The sequence below is a fragment of the Ochotona curzoniae genome, unplaced genomic scaffold (genome assembly GCF_017591425.1).
Source record: "Ochotona curzoniae isolate NIBS_2020 unplaced genomic scaffold, NIBS_Ocur_1.0 contig_3368, whole genome shotgun sequence".
Lineage (NCBI taxonomy): Eukaryota > Metazoa > Chordata > Mammalia > Lagomorpha > Ochotonidae > Ochotona > Ochotona curzoniae.
Genome location: NW_024465837.1, coordinates 2,861,005 through 2,881,674, shown reverse-complemented (window position 1 = coordinate 2,881,674; position 20,670 = coordinate 2,861,005). Strand labels below are relative to the sequence as shown.

The following is a 20,670-nucleotide window of genomic DNA, read 5'->3' as shown; positions in this document are numbered from 1 at the left end:
ATCAAGGCACATAAAGTAGATGTTAGCTTCCACGGAGTTGCTAACAGATGGCCCCAATGATGTGCAAATTTGCTAGCACAGAGTTCAGTCTCAACATTTACACCTGCCAGATGAAACAACAGAGATGCAGTTTTAAGTGGCCAAGTGAGTATTGCGGATGAGGACAATCTGTTCCAGCACCTGAAGTTTTCCCAGTCACTATGTATGTTTGTTTTTAAATCTTAATATTATCAAAAATTGCAGGTAAAATAAATTATCTAATCTAATCATTCTTTTCAAAAGAAGAAATGGTTAACTATCCTAGCATTGTACTCCAAGGAAGGCCTTCTGGAGGTCAAAACAAAACAAAACAAAAATCAGATTTCTTATATATAAAAAGCAATAGTAGTTTTCTCTCTTAGAGAAATAATTATTATTGATTTAAAGTGTAATAGCAGCAAACTGCTTCAGTGATTGGCTAAATGTCTTCACTTCACTGGGGCCATTAATCAATCTTAGCAGCTATTTATTGCTGAGCAGACTACCACACAATAAAGATGAAGCTGAAATCAACTCCAGCAGTAGCTTTGACAGGCAAAAATTAATATTTAATATTGCATTGCTAGTTGAGTTGAGATTAGGTCCCCTTTGCTCTGTGGCTGGTCAGCAGTAACTCTTAGCTATTTTCAGCACAAACTCAAGATTACAGGCATCATGAGTGAGCCACGGGAGAGGTTCTTTATTTTGGTGGGGTTGGTAGCCACAGGGCAGGGATAAAGTGGAGGCAGAGAAAAACGGACAGAGAGCTAGAAAGAAAAGAGAAGGTCAGAGGGAGAGAGAGAGAGGGCAAAGAGCAAAGGCATCTGTATAGCCTTGAGGTGGAGTGTGGGGAGTGCAGGTATGGGACTGGCAGATGCAGCTGTAGGTGGACATCAGGGATTAATGCCTCAGGGGATTGGTAGAACAGGGCTTCAGGTATGGGAACCATAAAGTATAGGGATTGGTGGAGAGCATGGTTTATACCTAAAGGGTTTGAAGCTCACGTAGGCAAGTGAGTCTTAAAGGAACAGAGACCTAGGGCATTAACGGTAGTGCTGGGTAAGCAGGTATTCAATGTGGCACTGAGTCCAAGAATGGTGGGGTCAGTCTTGGTGCTGTTGTTCCAGTCACTCCTTACAGTAACCAGTGCGCTCTGAGCAGCCATTAAGGAGTGCTCTGAGCAGCCTACATCTATGGAGACGCCTGACATACCATAATTTTGGCTTTTGTGGAAAGTCTGATCTGGGAATGATTTGAGTATCTTGCATTTTATTAAGTAGACGGCAATGCAAATCATTAACATATAGGTATATGGTATACATGAATTGTCTGAATGATTATCATAATCAATACTGAATCATATTCCTTATGGTGGATGTATATGGTGGATGCATATGGAAGTCATGTTATATCCACATCTGACCACTTGCCAAACTTATAATCACCAAGAACAAAACCATTATCATGTTGAGGTACATCTTAGCTCTGGTTTGCCACTATGATTCCAAATTTTAGTCATTTTGATTATGTGGAGTAAATAAATGGAAAATATAGAGTTGAGGTAGCCCAGGAAAATGATATGGAAAAAAGGATGGGAAATTTTCCCTCTTTACATGCTTGCCCCTTTTCTTCCTCGGCCTCTGGAAAAAAATACATGTAGCTGGCCAATGTGTTTGTATAGACTATTCATATTAATAATAATAATAACGATTGGTAAACACTGAATAAATATGTTTTGATGTTAGTATGGCCGTTAGTTACATTTTACATATGAAAAAACTAAAGTTCAGAGAGATCTGGTAACTCACTCATGAGCACACAGGGAGCTGGTGGCAGAGCTGATTTGTCTATAATCCAGAGTTTGATTAGGCCTGGATAGACTGCCTAAATGTTTCATGCACAAGGATATGCAGGTCACATGTAACTCTTTTTAACTTCACATTGATAAGCAAGTCACACCAGCTTTAGAATGTCAAAGTTTGTCCATGACAGGTTCAAATACCAGTCATGAGATGTTTTTTTTTTTTGTTTTTTGTTTTTTTTTTTTTATTGTTGCTTACATTATATTATGTAGTACAGTTTTATAGGCGCTGGGGATCCCCCCCACCCCTCCCATACCCCTTCCCCCATGGTGGATTCCTCCACCTTGTTGCATAACCATAGTTCAAGTTCAGTTGAGATTCATTGCTTGCAAACACATGCCTAGCATAAAGTTCAGCGTCTTATTGTCCAGATAAGTTCAGTGGCCTCTTGGGGAGACCTTCTATGGTCTGAAGATAGGTCTAACAGAGTAAAGATCCAGTCAGTTAAAAGCCCCAACAAGGCCTCAGTATCATTATACAACATTATGGAATTAATTGACATAGTATTGGGTAAACAATATGTTAAAAATAATGCAAGTTCCATTCTTCGAAACATCTGGGTTGAGACAGTATCAATGACAGGTTCAAAAAATAACAAACAACCAAACAAAAAATTACAGGTTAAATCAAGGCAAACATGTGGTATCTAATCTTTTGGGATTCGCTCATTTCCCTTAGCATTATAGTTTCCAGTTGTGCCCATTTAGCCACAAAGAACTGCATTTTGTTTTTTTTAATAGCTGAGTAGTATTCCATGGAGTAGATGAACCAAAGCTTTCTTATCCAATCTTCTGCTGATGGGCATTTCGGTTGCTTCCATGTTTTCGCAATTACTGATTGTGCTGCAATGAACATAGGGGTGCATGTTGGTTTGTCGTAAAACAGGTGTTTTGGATATATTCCTAGGAGTGCTATTGCTGGGTCATATGGTATGCAGATTTTGAGTTGTTTGAGTGTTCTCCAGACTGATTTCCATAAAGGCTGTACCAATTTGCAGCTCCACCAGCAGTGGAGTAGGGTTCCCTTTTCCCCGCATCCTCGCCAGCAAGCGTCGTTGGTGTTCTTGTTTATGTGGGCCAATCTTACTGGTGTTAGGTGGTACCTCATCGATGTTTTAATTTGGATTTCCCTTATTGCTAGGGAGCTGGAACATTTTTTCATATGTTTGTTTGCCATTTGGACTTGTTCCTTTGTGAAATGTTTGCCCATTTCCCGTGCCCATTTCTTGAGTGGCTTGTTTGTTTTGGTTTTTTGGTTGTTTTGAAGTTCTTTGTATATCCTGGAAATTAGCCCCCTATCGCCTATATCGTGTGCAAAGATCTTCTCCCACTCTGTGGGTTGCTTTTTTACTTTGTTGATTGTTTCCCTTGCTGTACAGAAGCTTCTTAGTTTGATGAGGTCCCATTTGTTTATTCTGTTCTCAACTGCTATTGCTTTTGGTGTCCTTCTTAGAAAGTCGGTACCTACTCCTAGGTCTTGCAGGGTATTTCCTACATTTTCTTGCAAGAGTTTGAAGGTTTCTGGATGTAGGTTTAGGTCTTTTATCCATGTAGATTGGATCTTAGTGTATGGTGATAGATGTGGGTCTATCTTTTTGTTTCTACAGGCTATCAGCCAGTTGTCCCAACAACATTTACTAAAGAGGCCTTCCCACTTGCTTAAGCTGTCATTGGTCTTTTTGTCAAAGATTAATTGGCTGTATCTGTGTGGATTCCCTTTTGGTGTTTCTATTCTATTCCATTGATCTTCCTTTCTGTCTTTGTGCCAGTACCAGGCTGTTTTGATAACCACTGCTCTATAGTATGTCCAGAGGTCCGGGATTGTGATTCCCCCTGCTAATTTCTTATTTTTCAGGATGGTTCTAGCTATTCGTGTTTTTTTGTGTTTCCAGATGAACTTTTGAATCATTGTATCCAGTTCCGTGAAGAATGTTTTGGGCAATTTGATTGGAATTGCGTTGAAAATGTATATTGCTTGTGGTAATATAGACATTTTAATGATATTGATTTTGCCTATCCAGGAGCACGGGATGTTATTCCATCTTTTGAGGTTTTGTTCAATTTCCTTTTTAAATAGTTTGTAGTTTTCTTCGAATAGGTCTCCTACACTTTTGGTTAGATTTATTCCCAAATACTTCATACTTCTCTCTGCTATTTTGAATGGTATCCTGTTGGTTAGATCTTCTTCCATCTTGGTGTTATTTGCGTACACTATGGCTGTTGATTTTCGTTCGTTAATTTTGTACCCCGCCACTCTGCCAAACTCTCGTATAAGTTCTAGCAGTTTCTGTATTGAGTCTCCTGGTTTTTCTATGTATAGGATTATGTCATCTGCATATAGTGAAAGCTTGACTTCTTCGTTTCCTATACGTATGCCTTTGATTTCTTTTTCTTGTCTTATGGCCTCTGCAAGTACCTCTAGGACTATGTTGAATAGCAGTGGTGATAGTGGGCACCCTTGTCTTGTTCCAGATCTCAGTGGGAAGGGTTCTAGCTTTTCTCCATTCAGTATGATACTGGCGTTGGGTTTTTCATAAATTGCTTTAATTATGTTGTGGATTTTCCCATCTATGCCTACTTTGGCTAGAGTTTTTAGCATGAAGAGGTGTTGGATTTTGTCGAAAGCTTTTTCTGCATCTATTGAAACTATTATGTGGTTCTTGTTTTGCAGTTTTTGGATATGGTTTATAACATTTATGGATTTCCGAATGTTGAACCATCCCTGCATTCCAGGGATGAATCCTACTTGATCCGGATGAATGATCTGTCTGATGATTTTTTGAATTCTATTGGCTAGGATTTTGTTGAGAATTTTAGCATCAATGTTCATCAGAGAAATAGGTCTGTAGTTTTCCTTCTCTGATGGTTCTCTATCCAGTTTTGGGATTAAGGTGATGTTGGCTTCATAGAATGAGTTTGGGAGGGTTGCTTCCTCCTCTATTGTTTTGAAGAGCTTGTAGAGGATTGGGGTTAGTTCTGTTCGGAATGTTTTGTAGAATTCTGTAGTGAAGCCGTCTGGGCCTGGGCTTTTTTTCGTTGGGAGATCCTTGATGACTGTTTCAATCTCTACCTCGGTTATGGGTTTATTTAATTCTGCAGTTGCCTCCGGACTGAGTTTTGGTAAATGGTGGGAGTCCAAGAACTTTTCTATTTCTTGGTGGTCCTCAAACTTGTGGGAGTACAGTTCTTTGTAGTAGTTTCTAATTATTTTCTTGATGATTGCAGTGTCTGTTGTTATGTTGCCTTTTTCATCTTTAATGCTGTTGATTCTCACTTTCTCTTGTTTTTTTTTGGTCAATCGGGCCAGTGGAGTGTCTATTTTGTTTATTTTCTCAAAAAAACAACTTTTTGATTTGTTGATTTTATGTATAGTTTTTTTGATTTCTATTTGGTTTATCTCCTCCCTTGTTTTGATGATTTCTTGTTTCCTATTGTGCGTGGGACTCTTCTGCTGCTGTTTTTCCAGATCCTGGAGGTGTGTGGTTAGTTCCTGTATTTGGCGTCTTTCTTGGGCCTTGACATGCGCTCCGATTGCGATGAATCTACCTCGTAGCACTGCTTTGGCGGTGTCCCACAAGTTTTGGAATGTAGTATCAGAGTTTTCATTGGTTTCCATGAATTTTTTGATCTCATCTTTAATTTCTTCTCTGACCCATTGTTCGTTTAATAGCATATTGTTCAATTTCCAAGAGTGCCTATACTTCCTGGGGAGTTTTGAGTTGTTGATTTCCAGTTTCATCCCATGGTGGTCTGAGAGGGTACATGGTATGATACTAATGTTTTGGAAGTTGTTTAGATTCGCTTTATGTCCTATCATGTGGTCGATTCTGGAGAAGGTGCCATGCACCGCTGAGAAGAATGTATAGTCTGTGGCCTTAGGATAAAAAGTTCTATATATGTCTACTAAGTCCAGTTGTTCTATTGTTTGTGTGAGCTCTGTTGTTTCTTTGTTGAGTTTTTGTTTCGTAGACCGGTCCATTGTTGTTAGAGGTGTGTTGAGAAAGTCATGAGATGTTTAACATGGAGAGGATGATGGATGGGATGATCTCTCTGAGCATCAGTGGGAAACAGACCTGCATTATCTGTTGTGAATACTAACACATGTAATGACAATTTCAAATATTGTCTGTGAAACATCACATCCTGAAGGAAACATGAGATTTTCAAATTACTGATGAGATATAAACTTCATGTAGTCTTCTTTCCCTTAAGTTCCATTTGATGTTAACTATTTAGCACCCCACATAATGAATCACAATTTAGCCACTTAAATACAACTTAATTCCTCCAAGCAGATCCTAATGCTAATTCACTTGTCATGTCACTAAGCTATTAATGCTCTCATGGTACAAACAGATTATTCAGGAGAAAACGTTGAGTGTCATTATTTTCAAGTTAAATATATAAAACTGGTTAGAAAAACACTAACTTTGGGGGATTGCTCCTGAATGTTTTCTACGTGTGTTGCACTCTCTGTTTCTATAGATAAAGGGCATAAATATGACACAATGTCAGTTTTAGGTTTTCATCCAGCTGTTCCTGTAGTAGATACCAAGCACAGGGCAGCTATCAGTCTTAGAATTCTGAAAGAAAAAGCTCTACTGTGCCAATTAAATGTTTAGTATCTTCCAGTGTTCATGTTAACAGAATGTCTTCCATTTGTATTCTTAAGGTGCCTGCCTTGTTTTATCATTTGGGGTATCACCTTTCCTTTTGTCATCATTTTCATATGGGCCTGAATCAACAGGCTTAACATAAACTATCCACCTCTGATACACCAACATGTCTAGTAATTAGTTTACCCTGGCTAAAGTGATCCCTTTTGTTTGATAACTCTGAAGATTTTTGCTCTTACTTTGCTGAGAACAGGAAGCAATCTTGGTGATTCCCACCAGGTTGCTGTGGGTTTAGAAATGCTTAGTAACATGAAGTGATTTCCCTTCTTGTTTCAGGTTCAATGGATCCAAAAGACTTCCTGCGGGAGGCACAGATGATGAAGAGCCTAAGACATCCAAAACTTATCCAGCTTTATGCTGTTTGCACTTTAGAGGATCCAATTTATATTATTACAGAGTTGATGAGACATGGAAGTCTACAAGAATATCTCCAAAGTAAGCTAAATACTTCAGAAAAGGGAAAAATGGTTAAATTTGGCTAGTCCTTTAAGTGTCAGTTTAGCAAGTTGTCTGTAACCTGAAGGATATTTACTGTATGTGTGTCCTGGGAATGAATGTCTTAACATTGAATGGCTCAATTACTATTTAATAGGATATATACTGGTCCTTAAATGGAGGAAGATGTTTATGTAGTGAAGAACAAGATGTTTACAGTAGACATCCAGAGTACTTGTATATAATGTGGGAGTTGTAGAATGGATATTTTGCATGGTTATGCTTCCCAACTAGCTAAGCACTGTCAGTCATGGGTTAATACTTTCTGTTTCACAGAATTTGGGGGCATGTAATACATTTGGGGAAAGAGAATCAAATGCATCCTAGGTTGTTTTCTTTTTTTTTTTCCATTTTGGCAATATTTGACAGCATTGTACTTACAGTATTTAATACCATTGTACTTTTTATTTAGAAACACTTTCACTACCAGGCAACATTATAATTTTCAAATTGAAAAGCAGATATACACTATTATTATTCTTGCATGTGTTTCTTGTAGTCAGAGAACTTAAGGGCATAGTGAAATTTTGATATTTATTGCAAATGAATAATTTAATAAATAATATAATAAGCATTAAAATGAGATGTTCAAAGAAGTGAAGTTAAAGTACAGAGAGAATAATTCATGCCTAAGAAAGAGACTTTTCTGCAATTACTTGAAGAGTCAGAATGAAAATGAAAGAACATACAGAGGTAAAGTGGAGTGAGAACGATAGAAAATATTTCCTAAAGATAAGAGTGTTCTGTGATTTTGGGGTCTCTCATGAAGTTGATAGTAATAAGTTGAAAATGGGGTAAGAACAAAGAACATAATGAGGTCTGCAAAATGCTATTTAAAACAGAAATATTTCTGCCCTCTTGCATAAATATTTCTCACTTGTTAGCAGCTATAAAAAAAGAAATTCAGCTTTGATCCCTTTTACCTTATGGCTAAGACAAGGTATAGGAGTGATGCTGGGTTGTCTTGTGATCTGTTGGGCTCCCAACTGGGCTTATTGTATTCCTTCCTCCAGGCAGGAAGCAATTCAAAGGTGGAAGCATAAAGGTGTACAGGAGAGCAGGTTTTATTTAGAGCAAAACAAATGTCCAGACTCAATAACTTATAAATGACTCAAAGGCAGGGTAGCTAGAGTGCATGAAACAACAGCAGAAGCGTAGGAAGTCTCCAAAGAAAAGCACCTCGCCAAATAAGCCCCTTCCCTCTCCCAACCCTGTCCCACCCATGCCTCCATCAGAGTTGAGCACACACCATCCAGAGGCATCAGGAGTGATGTTTGCATTGGAACCCATTTTTTCCCCTTTCACCATGGGAATACAGGTTAACTATTTTTATTTTCCGTGATTTGCTTTTCTATGTATAGGGATTCCCACCTTCATCTTGCCTTCCTCCCTTTCCATTCTCCACACGACTGTTTCCCCCATAACGCTGCAACAGAAGGATCCTTTAGCAACAGTCACAAATCCAAAATTCTGCTATAAAAATGTATCATGTAATTGGAGGTATAGGTGTAGTATCATATTATCAGATATGTTTAACAGTTTCATTGAGAGTCCTCATTTTATTCAGGAGTAGAGATGAATGCAGCAACATATCTTTACTTGCCAGTATGCTAGTTTCTGGTATATAGTTTATCTATGAGAATATATGTATATTATACAAGTTTAACTCATATCTTTGGTTTGTATTTTGCATGAATGTTGCTTTATATCAGAGAGAATATATGGCATTTGTCCTTTGGAATTCCTTATTTTACTAAACATTATGGTCTCTAGTTGGGACTATTTTGTAAAAGTGGTAGAATTTAATTCTTTTTGATGGCTGGGTAGTGTTCCACAGAGTAGATTTACCACTGTTTTTGTATCCATTCCTCTTTTGATGCACATCTAAGTTGTTTCCATGTCTTCACTGTTGTAGATTATGCTGCTATGTAAATAGGATTGCAGGTCACTTTCTCATATGCTGATTTTACTTCCTTTGGATATATTCCCAGGGATAAGATACCTGAGTAATATGGTAAATAAATTTTCAGTTGTCTTAGCCCTCTCCGTACTGACTTCCATAGTTGCTGCACTAGTCTACGCTCTCACCAGGAACGGAGTATGGTACTTTTTGCCTAAATCCTTGCCAGTAAGTGTTGTTAGTATACTTCCAAATTTAGACCAATCTCACTGGACTTATGTTGAACCTCATTGTGGTTTTTATTTGTATTTTCCTAATACCGAATGAGCTTGAGAGCATTTTTTCATTATTTATTAGCCGTTTGAATTTGTTCCTTTAAGAAATGCCTGCTCATTTCCTTTCCTGTTTCTTTACAAGGTTGCTTGATTTGCTTTCATTGAGTTTCTGAAGCTCTTGTAAATCCTGGATATTAGTGCCCTATCTGTTATGCAATGTTGAAAGATTTTCTCCCACTCTGTTGATTGTCACTTTGCTTTGCTGTTTGTTTGTTTGTTTTGTGGTACACAAACATCTTGGTTTGATATAGTCCCATTTGTTAATTTTGACTGACTTTTTATGTTTTTGGTGTCTTTTCTAAGAAGTCTTTCCCAATTACTATATCTTGGAGAGTGCTTCCTATGTCTTCCTCCAGTAGTTTAATGACTTCTGGGTGCAGATTTAGATCCTTGATCCATTTAGAGATGATTTTTTTTTTCTTATAAGGTGAGAAGTGGGGATCTTTTTTGTTACTTTTGTAGGCTGCTATTCAATTGTCCCATCAGCATTTGTTAAAGAGACCAAAATTTTCTTTGGGTTATATTCATTTCTCTTTTTGAAGATTGGTTGGCTGTACATATGTGGGTTCCCTTCTGGTATTTCTATTCTGTTCCTTTGATCTTCTTCTGTTTTTGTATCAGTATCAGAATGTTTTGATGACCACTGCACTATAGTATGTGTTGAGGTTGAATTGTGATTCCTTCAGCTCTTTTTTTTTTTTTTTTTTAATTCGTCAGGATAGCTTTGGCTATTTGTGATCTTTTGTGTGAGAAAAATGTTGTTGTGATTTTGATTGGGATTGCATTGAATTTTTAGATGATTTTTGGTAATATGGACATTTTGATGATGTTGATTCTACTGTTCCAGAAACATAGTAAATTTGTTCATCATTCAATGTATTCTATTTCTTTTTTTTTTAAGTTTCATAACTATCATCATAAAGATTTTCCACATCTCTGGTTAAGATTATTTCATGTATTTAAGGTTCATTTCCTATATCATGGGACAGTACTTAAAAGTTCTTTCTCAGCCATGGAGTTATTTATGTCTTTAGTTTATATTAATTAATTTTGTGCCCCCTTATCTTGACAAATTGTCTTGTGAGTTCCAATAATTTCTTGATTGACTCTTTTCTCCTGTATATAAAATCATATCATCTGTAAAAAGGGAAAATTTTAGTTCCTCAGCTCTAATTTGAATTCCTTTAATTTGTTTTTCTTGCCTAATAGATCCAGTGAGGACTTCCAATACTATATTGAATAGCAGTGATGAAAGTGGACATCTTTGTCTAGTTTTAGATCTTTGTTATATATATATATTAAAGATTTATTTATTTTTATTGGAAAGTCAGATATACAGAGAGGAGGAGAGACAGTGAGAAAGATCTTCCATCTGATGATTCACTCCCCAAGTGAGCGCCACGGCCGATGCTATGCCCATCCGAAGCCAGGAGTCAGGAGCCTCTTCCGGGTCTCCCACATGGGTGCAGGGTCCCAAATCTTTGATTTGTTGATCTTATGTATTATTCTTTGGTCTCTATTTTTTTTTCCTCCCATATTTTGATTATTACTTTATTTTTTATTAATCCTGGAATATTTTGCTGTTATTTTTCTAGTTCCTTCAGATATATGGTTATTCCATTTTCCTGGGACCTTTCTGGTTTCTTGACATAGGCATTAAATGAAATAAAAATTTCTCTTTTTAAAATTTATTTAGAAATTTTCTTGTTTCACTGCTTTGATTGTGTCCCACAAGTTTTGATATGTTGTATCAATATGATCTTTCCTCTTTACTTTCTTAGTCTTCTTCACCTCTGTGATTGCCCTCATTTCCCAGGGATTTCAGTGTTTTTGGAGTTCCCCAAGAGTTACCTATAACCTCATTAGTTCCTTTATTCATGTTACTAGGCTCTTTTTAAAATTGTTTATGCATTAGTGATTCCTTAAATTTTGTCTCTCCCTTACCTCAGAATAATATACCCAGCTGTTCTCTTACCATCTACATATGAATGTTTTATCCATCTCAGAAAAGGTAGATATACGTTGGCTGGTAGTTCAGCTCTTTAGATCATCTTGGCAGGGAAAGAGGATGACACTAATTGAACTCCGGCTTTTATAGCTTCTGATTAGATGTGACAACCATAACTTGGGTATAAGTGTAAGCAGATACAGTTCTTAGAAGTTCTCGACAGGAGTAAATATTTCTACACAGTCTGAAATTTGAATTAATATGCCCATCAGACGTCTGAGATAGCTTACCCGAAGCTTACTTTTTGGGTTACTTTTGGGATCTTTCTGGAAAGATCTCTGCTACTCTTGCAGTTTCTACTCCTTGGACAATGTCATTTGTATTCATTTCTACTTCTCATATCCCACGAGTCATCAACAAATCTCATTGACTAGCCTTCAAAATATATAAAGAATTTTTGCCTCCTCCCAACGTTCTCTTGGACTTCCAAACCATTGGATTTAACACTGGCCTCACTGGTCCAGCAGTTTTGATTCTTATCCTTTCTAGCATCATTTTACCGCATTAGTTGGGGAGATCCAATTAAAATGCAAATCAATTTGTCTTTCCTCAGATGAAATCCTATCTGAGACTGTCAGTGGTTCTTGCTTCTGAGTCCTGCAAGACTATTACACATCCATTAGCGCTCTGACCTCACTTCCTATGCGACTTTTCCCTAGTTGATTCTGTGTCAACTGTTTAGGACATTTTTCTTTACTAGTCTTCCTACTTTCCAGGATTATTATTATTTTTTTAACCACATATTCACTTCTCACTACTTTAAAGTCTTGATGTTTCCATGTTGGTGAGTCCTTCACTGGACACCTATCAAAGTAATTCTAAACTTCTAGTCTTCTACTGGATTTTTATATTCCTCTTTTCTGCTTTTTGTTTTCTCTCCATACCTGCTATTCAACTTACAGTGTGTGTTTTCTCTACTTAGCTCATTTCTAGTATCTTTAAGTGTAACCCCATGAGGGCAAAGATTTTTCTACATTTTTTGTGTTAGAATAGTGTGTAGCACTAATGATGTGTACTCATTAGGTGTTAACTGGTCGAATGAGTGGAATAAATTGCTATTACCTTGACCCTAATAGATTGAGACCTTTGACATTAGCTTGAAAACATCCAGTTGGTTATTATACAACAGACTTCCCTGGCATTAGGATTCCTGTGACTTGTTAATGAGGTTTATTCAAGTGGAATACAAATCTTTTTATCTTCTGGGTTAAGCCATCAGGGTCAAGTTTATCTCAGCCTTCATTTCTATGGATATTTAGCAACTCAGAAGATATAACAAATATATGCTTATTATTGAAAATCCTTCCCAGTCAGTAACTGTAAATTCAATTAAGTGTCCTTAAAATGAATCTGCCATTTTTAAGCAGCCATCATGATATATGTAATTAAGTTGAAACACTTGAAAAATAGGAATAATTTAAAATATTATTTAAAACAGTTTCTTAATGCAGATATTAACTAAGACAGACTTGGGAATTTTTGCGCCAGTTCTGATATGTATTGGTTGTATTTGAAGTGTGTGCTGAGATGTCTGAGGCTGCTGTATTCTTCTGATAAGACACACGTATTACTCAGTTTTCTTCAGTATATGGCTACTCATGCAAACCTTTTTACATCCATTGTGACAGAAGTATATGTTATTTTTTATATTTGAACTAATATTTCAATATTATTTTTAAGTTTTTTATAAGATATTTTTATTGGAAAGTTAGATATACAGAGAGGAAGAGAGACAGAGAGAAAAATCTTCCAAACAATGATTCATTCCTCAAGCAGTTGCAACAACTTGAGCTAAGCCCATCCAAAACCAGGACCCAGGAGCTTCTCCCAGATCTCCCAAGCGGGTTGCAGGGTCCCAAGGCCTTGGGCTGTCCTCGACTGCTTTCCTAGACCGTAAGCAACAAGCTAGATGGGAAGTGGAGCTGCTGGGATTAGAACCGGCGCCCATATGGGATCCTGGCATGAGCAAGGCGAGGACTTTAGCCACTGGGCTACTGCATCAGGCTCTGAGTATTATTTTAATGTAATTTACATTTAGCATACAAATGTTAATTGTTTTTGCTAAATGTAATTCAATATCTTTCTTTTTATTGATTTCTGTATCCTATAAAATGGCTCAATTATTGTTGCATATTTTTGTTGTTATAACTTTTTCCAAGGTGAGAGAAATCTGTCAGAAAATACATAGCCTCAAGGGTAAATGAGGAAAGGTACTTTTTACTGAAAATTTAAAAAGTATATAAATATGTGAATTCCTTTAGTTTAGTTGGACTTGCCGTGCCTGACCCCCATAAACACTATGGCATATCTAACACCTATCAGGTATCTAGGATACTCTTTTAAATGCAACAAACATTTTCTGTTTGTATAAACCAAGTGCTAGCACATTATTCTTCATTATCATGGATAGTTTTCTTAGGTTGATGTAATGTATATGGGATTAGTTTTATTGCAATAAATTTTAACTTGATGTAACTGCATAATGGTATGCTGTTTGCATGAATACAAGTCTCTCCATTATTCTATAGATTTTTGGCTGCTCAACAGTCATGTATACGGTGCATTTGCAAGATGCGGTATAGAATACTTAGGGAGAAATTTAGATTTTTGTCTCAGGTGTACCTGAATTAGAATATTTATGCTACAGCTAAATGCTTATTTCCAGGAACCCCCTTGGAAATGGAGAAAATGATAAATATTCCTTCAAATAATTATTTTATAAATCTGTGCTTATATTAGGTGATTTAATAATAATTAATCATAAGGGATAGTAGTGGCAGAGTAGCATACGTATTTAATTTTCTTCTTTAAAAAGTAGTTTCAATACTTATTACATGACAGGTAGTTTTCTAAGTCCTTTATAAATTTTGCATTAAATTCTTATAATGTAAGCATTATTGTTATCTATTTTGTAGTAAAACAATTGAGGTATGGTGAAGTTTAGCAACTTGTTACAAAATCTGGCTCCATAGTTCATGCTTTTATACTGTACACAGAACACTCATGTTATTTTTGTAGCATCAACCTTTGTTAGTAGTTTATGGCCATGTAACACATTGCTTCAAAACTTACTGACCTAAAACAGCATAGAGTCATTATCTCACAGTGTTTGTGTTCTGCAGTGAGGAATCAAGGCAGCTTACTTGGAACATCTAAGGATCTCTCATAAGTTTGCTGTCAGGATGCAGGCAGATTCCCCAATCCTATGAAGGCTCTACTGGAGGTGGCTCCTCTTCTGGACTTATTTGAATTGGCAGGAACAGGTTCTTCCTGGGATGTTTGTATTTGAAGGCAGTTTTGTGGTGGCTTTTGGCTTGGAAATGCCTTATTTATGTTGCTCCATGAATCTCTCCATAACATAACTTACAACATGGAAACTTGCTTAATTATAATGAGCAAATAAAAGAACTACATTGTAAAGAATGTCATTAAGATGAAATCACCAGTTTGCCATATTTTGTATGCTAAATGCAAATTGTAAGAGCTTTCACAATGAATGAATACCAGATGTGGGGTATATTAAGTGCCATTTTAGGGCCCGGTGCAATGGCTCAGCGGCTAAATTGTTACCTTGCAGATGCTGGGATACCATGTGGGAACTGGTTCGTGTCTTGGCTGCTCTACTTCCCCATTCAGCTCCCTATTTGCAGCCTGGAAAAGCAGTGGAGGATGGCCCAAAAGCCTTGGGACCCTGTACCCATGCAGGAGACCCAGAAGAGCCTCCTGGCTCCTAGCTTTGGAGCAGCTCATCTCCAGCTGTTGCGACCACTTGGGGAATGAACCAGTGGATAGAAGATACTTTCTCTGATCTCTTCTCTGTAAAAAAAAAAAATCTACTTTCCAATTAGTATAAATAAATCTTTAAGAAAAAAAAAGAAGGAAAACCATCTTGGAGTTTTTAATGATTAATCACCAATTTGTCTTAATTTCTTTTTTAAAAAAAGTGACACAGAGAGGGAGGGACAGAGAAAGAAGGAGGAAGGGGAAGTGAAAAGGAAGAGAGAGAGAGCTTCATGAGCTAGTCCACTCCCCAGATGTCTGCCTCAGTTGGCCACTGGCAGGAGTACTCCATCTTAGGAGTAGTGGCCATATTCTGCTGCTTCCTCAGCTTTCTCACCTTAGCAGGGATTTGGATCAGATACATAGCAGCTTGGACTTGGTGTTTAGATATGGGATGACACATTGTATTAACTCAGTTGAACATCTAATACCATACATTACTTAGCTGTTTTCTCTATGCAGAACAGAAAATGGAGGCAGAGGGGTGTGAAACATTTTGCCCACAGTCACAAATATGATACACAACCTTGATCAAAAGTCTGGCAATCTAGTTTCAACCCCCTCTTTCTATCTACTGTACCTCTGAAGTCAGAACTTGTGTCTGAGAGTTTTCACTGTACGTTCTATGGGCTTTACACAATAATGTTTGGTTTTTTCATAGTAACTGTTATTTAGATTTATATAAGAATTTTCAGTATTCCATCTTAAGCTATCTATTAACTAAGTAGTATCCAGAGATGATGTCTTTCATTTCAAATCACCACTTACTAGTTTTTAACACCTTCTGTAATGATAAAGCTGATCTGTGACTTTCCTATACTGGGTTATGTAGACAAAGTGGTAGAAAAACTGCCTAGGAAAGGTATCTGTCTTTCTGGGAGGATGAGTGGCTAGTTCTAAGAATGGTATGCCAAGAAGAGAAAAGAAAAAGAATGTATCAAGTGTAAGCACATAAATTCAGGATATTCATTTAATAAATGTTAATAGATCATATTTTTTGTCAATGAGGTAGATTTTTACAACAATATAATGCAAAAATAAGAATTTTTAACTGGGTAGCCTTACACATTAGGATCATTTTATTCTGTCTGTAAAAGCCAAATATTATTGTGTAAAGCTCATTGGACTTATGGCAAAGACTCTTAAACACAAGCTCTGACTTAAGAGGTGTAGTAGTTTTATCATTATTATTATTTTATTTTTATTGGAAAGTCAGATTTACAGAGAGAAGGAGAGACAGAAAGATCTTCCATTCTCAAGTGGCCACAACAGCTGGAGCTGAGTTGATCCAAAGCCAGGAATGTGGAACTTCTTCCAGGTCTCCCACGTGGGTGCAGGGTCCCAAGGCTTTGGGCCGTCCTCCGCTGTTTTCCCAGGCCACAAGCAGGGAGCTGGATGGGAAGTAGAACAGAGCAGCCAGGATGTGAATCTGCGCCCATATGGGATCCTGGCGTATGCATGGTGTGGACTTAACTACTAGGCTACCTCACTGGGCCCCAGAGATATGGTAGTTAAGAAGACTGGTTTGAGGTTTGGTTGCCAGAAGTTAGGTGAAAGCTGTATATTGTATTTTTTTTTGTGACTGTGAGAAAATTATTTCACATATCTGTGCCTTAGTATCTAAAACAAACTGCAGCATTTCAAGAAGTCCTGAATTAACAAAGCAATAATTTTTTTGAAGAGATGACTTATTGAAATACAGCTATCTTCAGACTCTTTCAGACAATAATTCGACTCATTCTTATTTATTTCTCTGTGTAATGTTTATTCAGGGAAGAGGACCACAGTCCAGGAATATGTTTGAATTCTGAAAATTGTTGCCTTACTAAATCTTTATAGAAGACAAAATAATTTATATTAATTGCATTTTTCAATGTATAAATGCCATAGCACTTTATTTCACTGGACATTTACTCATCAAAATTCTTAGAATTCACTTCAGTTGTTCTTGTGTTTTCCAAATTAAATCTCTTACTTTCTCTTATTGCTTAGATGACGGTGGGTCAAAAATTCATCTGCCTCAACAGGTGGACATGGCAGCGCAGGTAGCTTCTGGAATGGCTTACCTGGAGTCTCAGAACTATATCCATAGAGACCTGGCTGCCAGAAATGTCCTTGTTGGTGAACACAATATCTACAAAGTAGCAGATTTTGGACTGGCCAGAGTTTTTAAGGTAGATCTAATAATTTTTGGTTAACTTTTTTCTAATAGACAAAAAAACCTAACAAATTGGCAAGCTGATCAATTTGCTGTTACTTTTTAAAACTATGTTTCTTCAAGTTTTGTGTTGTTTGGTAGCAGAGGATCTGGCAGACATATAATCACCTATCCCTATTTCCTAAAACAAAAACAACAACAAAAAAGAGGAAAGCACAGGCAATCATATTATGAAATATTGCATGTTATTGAATTAATTACCTGTTGGTACTATTGATCAGTTAGTAATATTATCCTTTGTCTTCCTTTATTTGTTTCATAAAAAGCGGTAAAGGTTGAATATTTACTCATCTGTCTTGTTTCACTTTATGTCAGACTAATATAGAGGTTGACAAAATCCTACAGGAAACCTAGACTGTTTCATTTCTTCTGTCCCATTTTATGGCATGCGTCCAAAAGACAGAGACATGCTATAAGGTATTTTTCACTGAGTTTAATTTTAATCACCATATTTTATACTAAAAGTATGGCTATGGTATAGAAACCACAAAAATATGATTCGTGTTTGATCTTCAAGAATTCATCATCTTTTGTTTTTTAAATTAATTAGAACCCTGGTGAGTTGATATATTAATTTAAATCATTTGCATTCTACTATTCAATATTAGCAAGTGGTTACATGGTAATTATCAAAATCAGTGGCTCTCAAAAACAAGCAAGAACTAAAAAGCAGACTCTACTTGTATTTTTTTTACTTGTGAAAAGATCAGATCTGAATCCAGATGTATGATTTCTGCCTTATGTAATAGAGTTCTTCAGTGCTATTCTTAGCACTTAGTAGGCTCTCAAATACTCTATCACTTTATAGGGATATTTTGACCATGTTTGCCAGATTCAAAGTTACTCTATTCATTGAACTGAATTTTAATGTGATGTAGATGATAGGATAGCCAAAAAGCCACATTACCTTGATGTGATTCTTTAATGTATTAGCAGGTAGATAATGAAGATATCTATGAATCCAAACATGAAACCAAGCTGCCGGTGAAGTGGACTGCACCCGAAGCCATTCGTTCTAATAAATTCAGCATTAAGTCTGATGTGTGGTCATTTGGAATCCTTCTTTATGAAATCATTACTTATGGAAAAATGCCTTATAGTGGTGAGTAATTAAACCTTAAGTGTACTTTTCTTTTGTAGGTCAGCTACTTAGCTATGGCTTTAACTGCTTTATACAGACTTAGAGTACAGAGTTATGAGGCTGACCATATCATGTACCAGTGGGAGCCTGATAGATAAAATTTGATGATGACAATTTGCATTAATGAGGTGGTTTATTGCTGCCTTTTCATTTGTTCTTGAGTTGCAGTCTCACAGACACCACTTGCTGCAGGATTTACTTAACTTTCTGCAACCTGGATAGGGGAGAGTAGACCTCATAGCTCTGCCCAAAAAGGGCACTTTACAACATAGAGTACTTTTATATGTCTATGGATTGAAGACTTTGATCTTTACTTTTTTTCTTGTTGTTTCAACTCTGTGTTTTCTAGGTATGACAGGTGCTCAGGTAATTCAGTTGTTGAGCCAAAACTATAGACTCCCACAACCGCCTAATTGCCCAGAGCAGTTCTACGCCATCATGTTAGAGTGCTGGAAAACAGAACCTAAGGAGCGACCGGCGTTTGAGACCCTACAGTGGAGGCTTGAGGACTATTTTGAAACAGACTCTTCTTCATATTCAGATACAAATAACTTTGTAAGATGAATACTGAAGAACATGGAATGATGACATAGCAAAAAATTAAATAATAAAGTCCAGGAACACAATCTCATCAACCATATCCAAAATCAGTTTATCTTGACATATTCAAGCAATAGGCTTTGTGTGTATTTTATTAACTGAACAACTGAAAACATTGTCATTTTTTCTCATTGCCTGATCAAACACACTAAACAAAGTTCTTTTCTTTTTAAGAGATGCTTTCACTTCTGTTTATTATTTGAAATGCTGGTCAAGACACTCGACAGCGACTGTTGCATTTTCCTGTTTACTGATTAGAGTGGATATTCATTATTCCTAGGATTACTGAATCCTATCAGGCTGTTATTATGAAGGAATCTGATTGCTTTGCTGCACAGCAGGACCTGTGTGCTTTGAGATTTTCTGTTTCTCTTTTAAAATATCCTGTAACTACAATGATGGCAAAGTCATGTTAAATGGCTTGATTGTACTTGAAGTAATTGCACATATTTTTCCTTTGTATAAAAAAATGTAGCAGCTGTTGAGAAAAAGAAGCGCTCTCTCATTTTGTAGAAGGAAATGATGGAATTTTTCTGTACCTCAGTATGTGTCATTGGAGAATAATTTATATTAGTTTTAATCTCTTAATGTTAAGAATTAGGTTGCAAAGCTGGTGAGTTGTTTTTTACGGAAGTAAGTGAGAAACATTTGTAGCCCACACAGCAAAAAGTAGGTATCAAGGTAGTTTAGGACAATGAGAGAAGCAGATGATGGTCTAGAACTTTTGAGTACCTTTATTTTTAAAGTAGTACTTCTGACTCATAAGCTAGAGTCATAAATGGATTAAAACACAGGTCAAGATCTGCTTCAGTCTAAAAGGCTGGGAATAATGCCTGGACATGGTTATGACATTAGTTTTTTGTCTGGTAGGAAGGAGAGTTTCTACTATCTAACTTGTATTAACCTTTGTAACAATACAGCTGTCTTCTTAAGCAATGGGTACATCACATTCCTAAGTAAACAACAAGGCTTCTCCAAAGTGATTTCACAATCAAATATATATGTCCAAACACTTTTCTGATGTGTGGAAATATATATGAAACAAGCCATGAGAAAACATAATATTTGGGGTATATTCTCTCAATTATCCTTAAAAGAAAAGAGCATATCTAAACCATTACAGAAACCCCAGCTCAAAGTGGATTGAGCAACAGGTGAATTTGTGAATGCTTTTAACTAGGAGAAAAGAATTAGAGAGGAGTCCGTGGACAACACAAGTGGCAGCTCAGTGATACCAGAGAAGAATGAATTCTTGCCGGGTCTCATCTTTGCTGTCAGCACTGGTCTCATGCTCATGGTTATGAATACCTCTCAGTGGCAACTGGAGCCCCTTATTCTGTTCCACATCTAGCGAAAAAGGACACCTCTTTTGCTAACTTGCATGGAAATCACTCTTATTTCTCCATGCAAATGAACATGAGTCATCGCTGCACCAAAAATAGTATTTAATATAAATATTATATGCTCACTGGCTTAGGAAGTATGCCACTGGTGCTGGTCACCTTTCCCAGAGAAAAGTTGGAAGATTTAGTATATCTGAATAAAACTAGGGATACTATGTGTCCTTTTGAGAAATCACATTCCCATTGAATTAGCTGTTAAAATTCATATATGATCTTATCTCTGTCATATATGTAA

General features: G+C 36.7%; 1 protein-coding gene across 1 annotated transcript in view; it reads left to right on the top strand.

Moving 5' to 3' along the window:
• Positions 1-19,007, top strand: part of FRK (fyn related Src family tyrosine kinase) — a 97,726-nt gene extending 78,719 nt beyond the window's left edge. Inside the window, exons 5-8 of the mRNA XM_040979987.1 lie at positions 6,832-6,990; positions 17,066-17,247; positions 18,228-18,393; positions 18,782-19,007. Coding sequence (XP_040835921.1) covers positions 6,832-6,990; positions 17,066-17,247; positions 18,228-18,393; positions 18,782-18,996 — 722 coding nt within the window. The 3' untranslated portion in view covers positions 18,997-19,007. The remainder of the gene's footprint in view (positions 1-6,831; positions 6,991-17,065; positions 17,248-18,227; positions 18,394-18,781) is intronic.
• Positions 19,008-20,670: the final 1,663 nt, after the last annotated feature.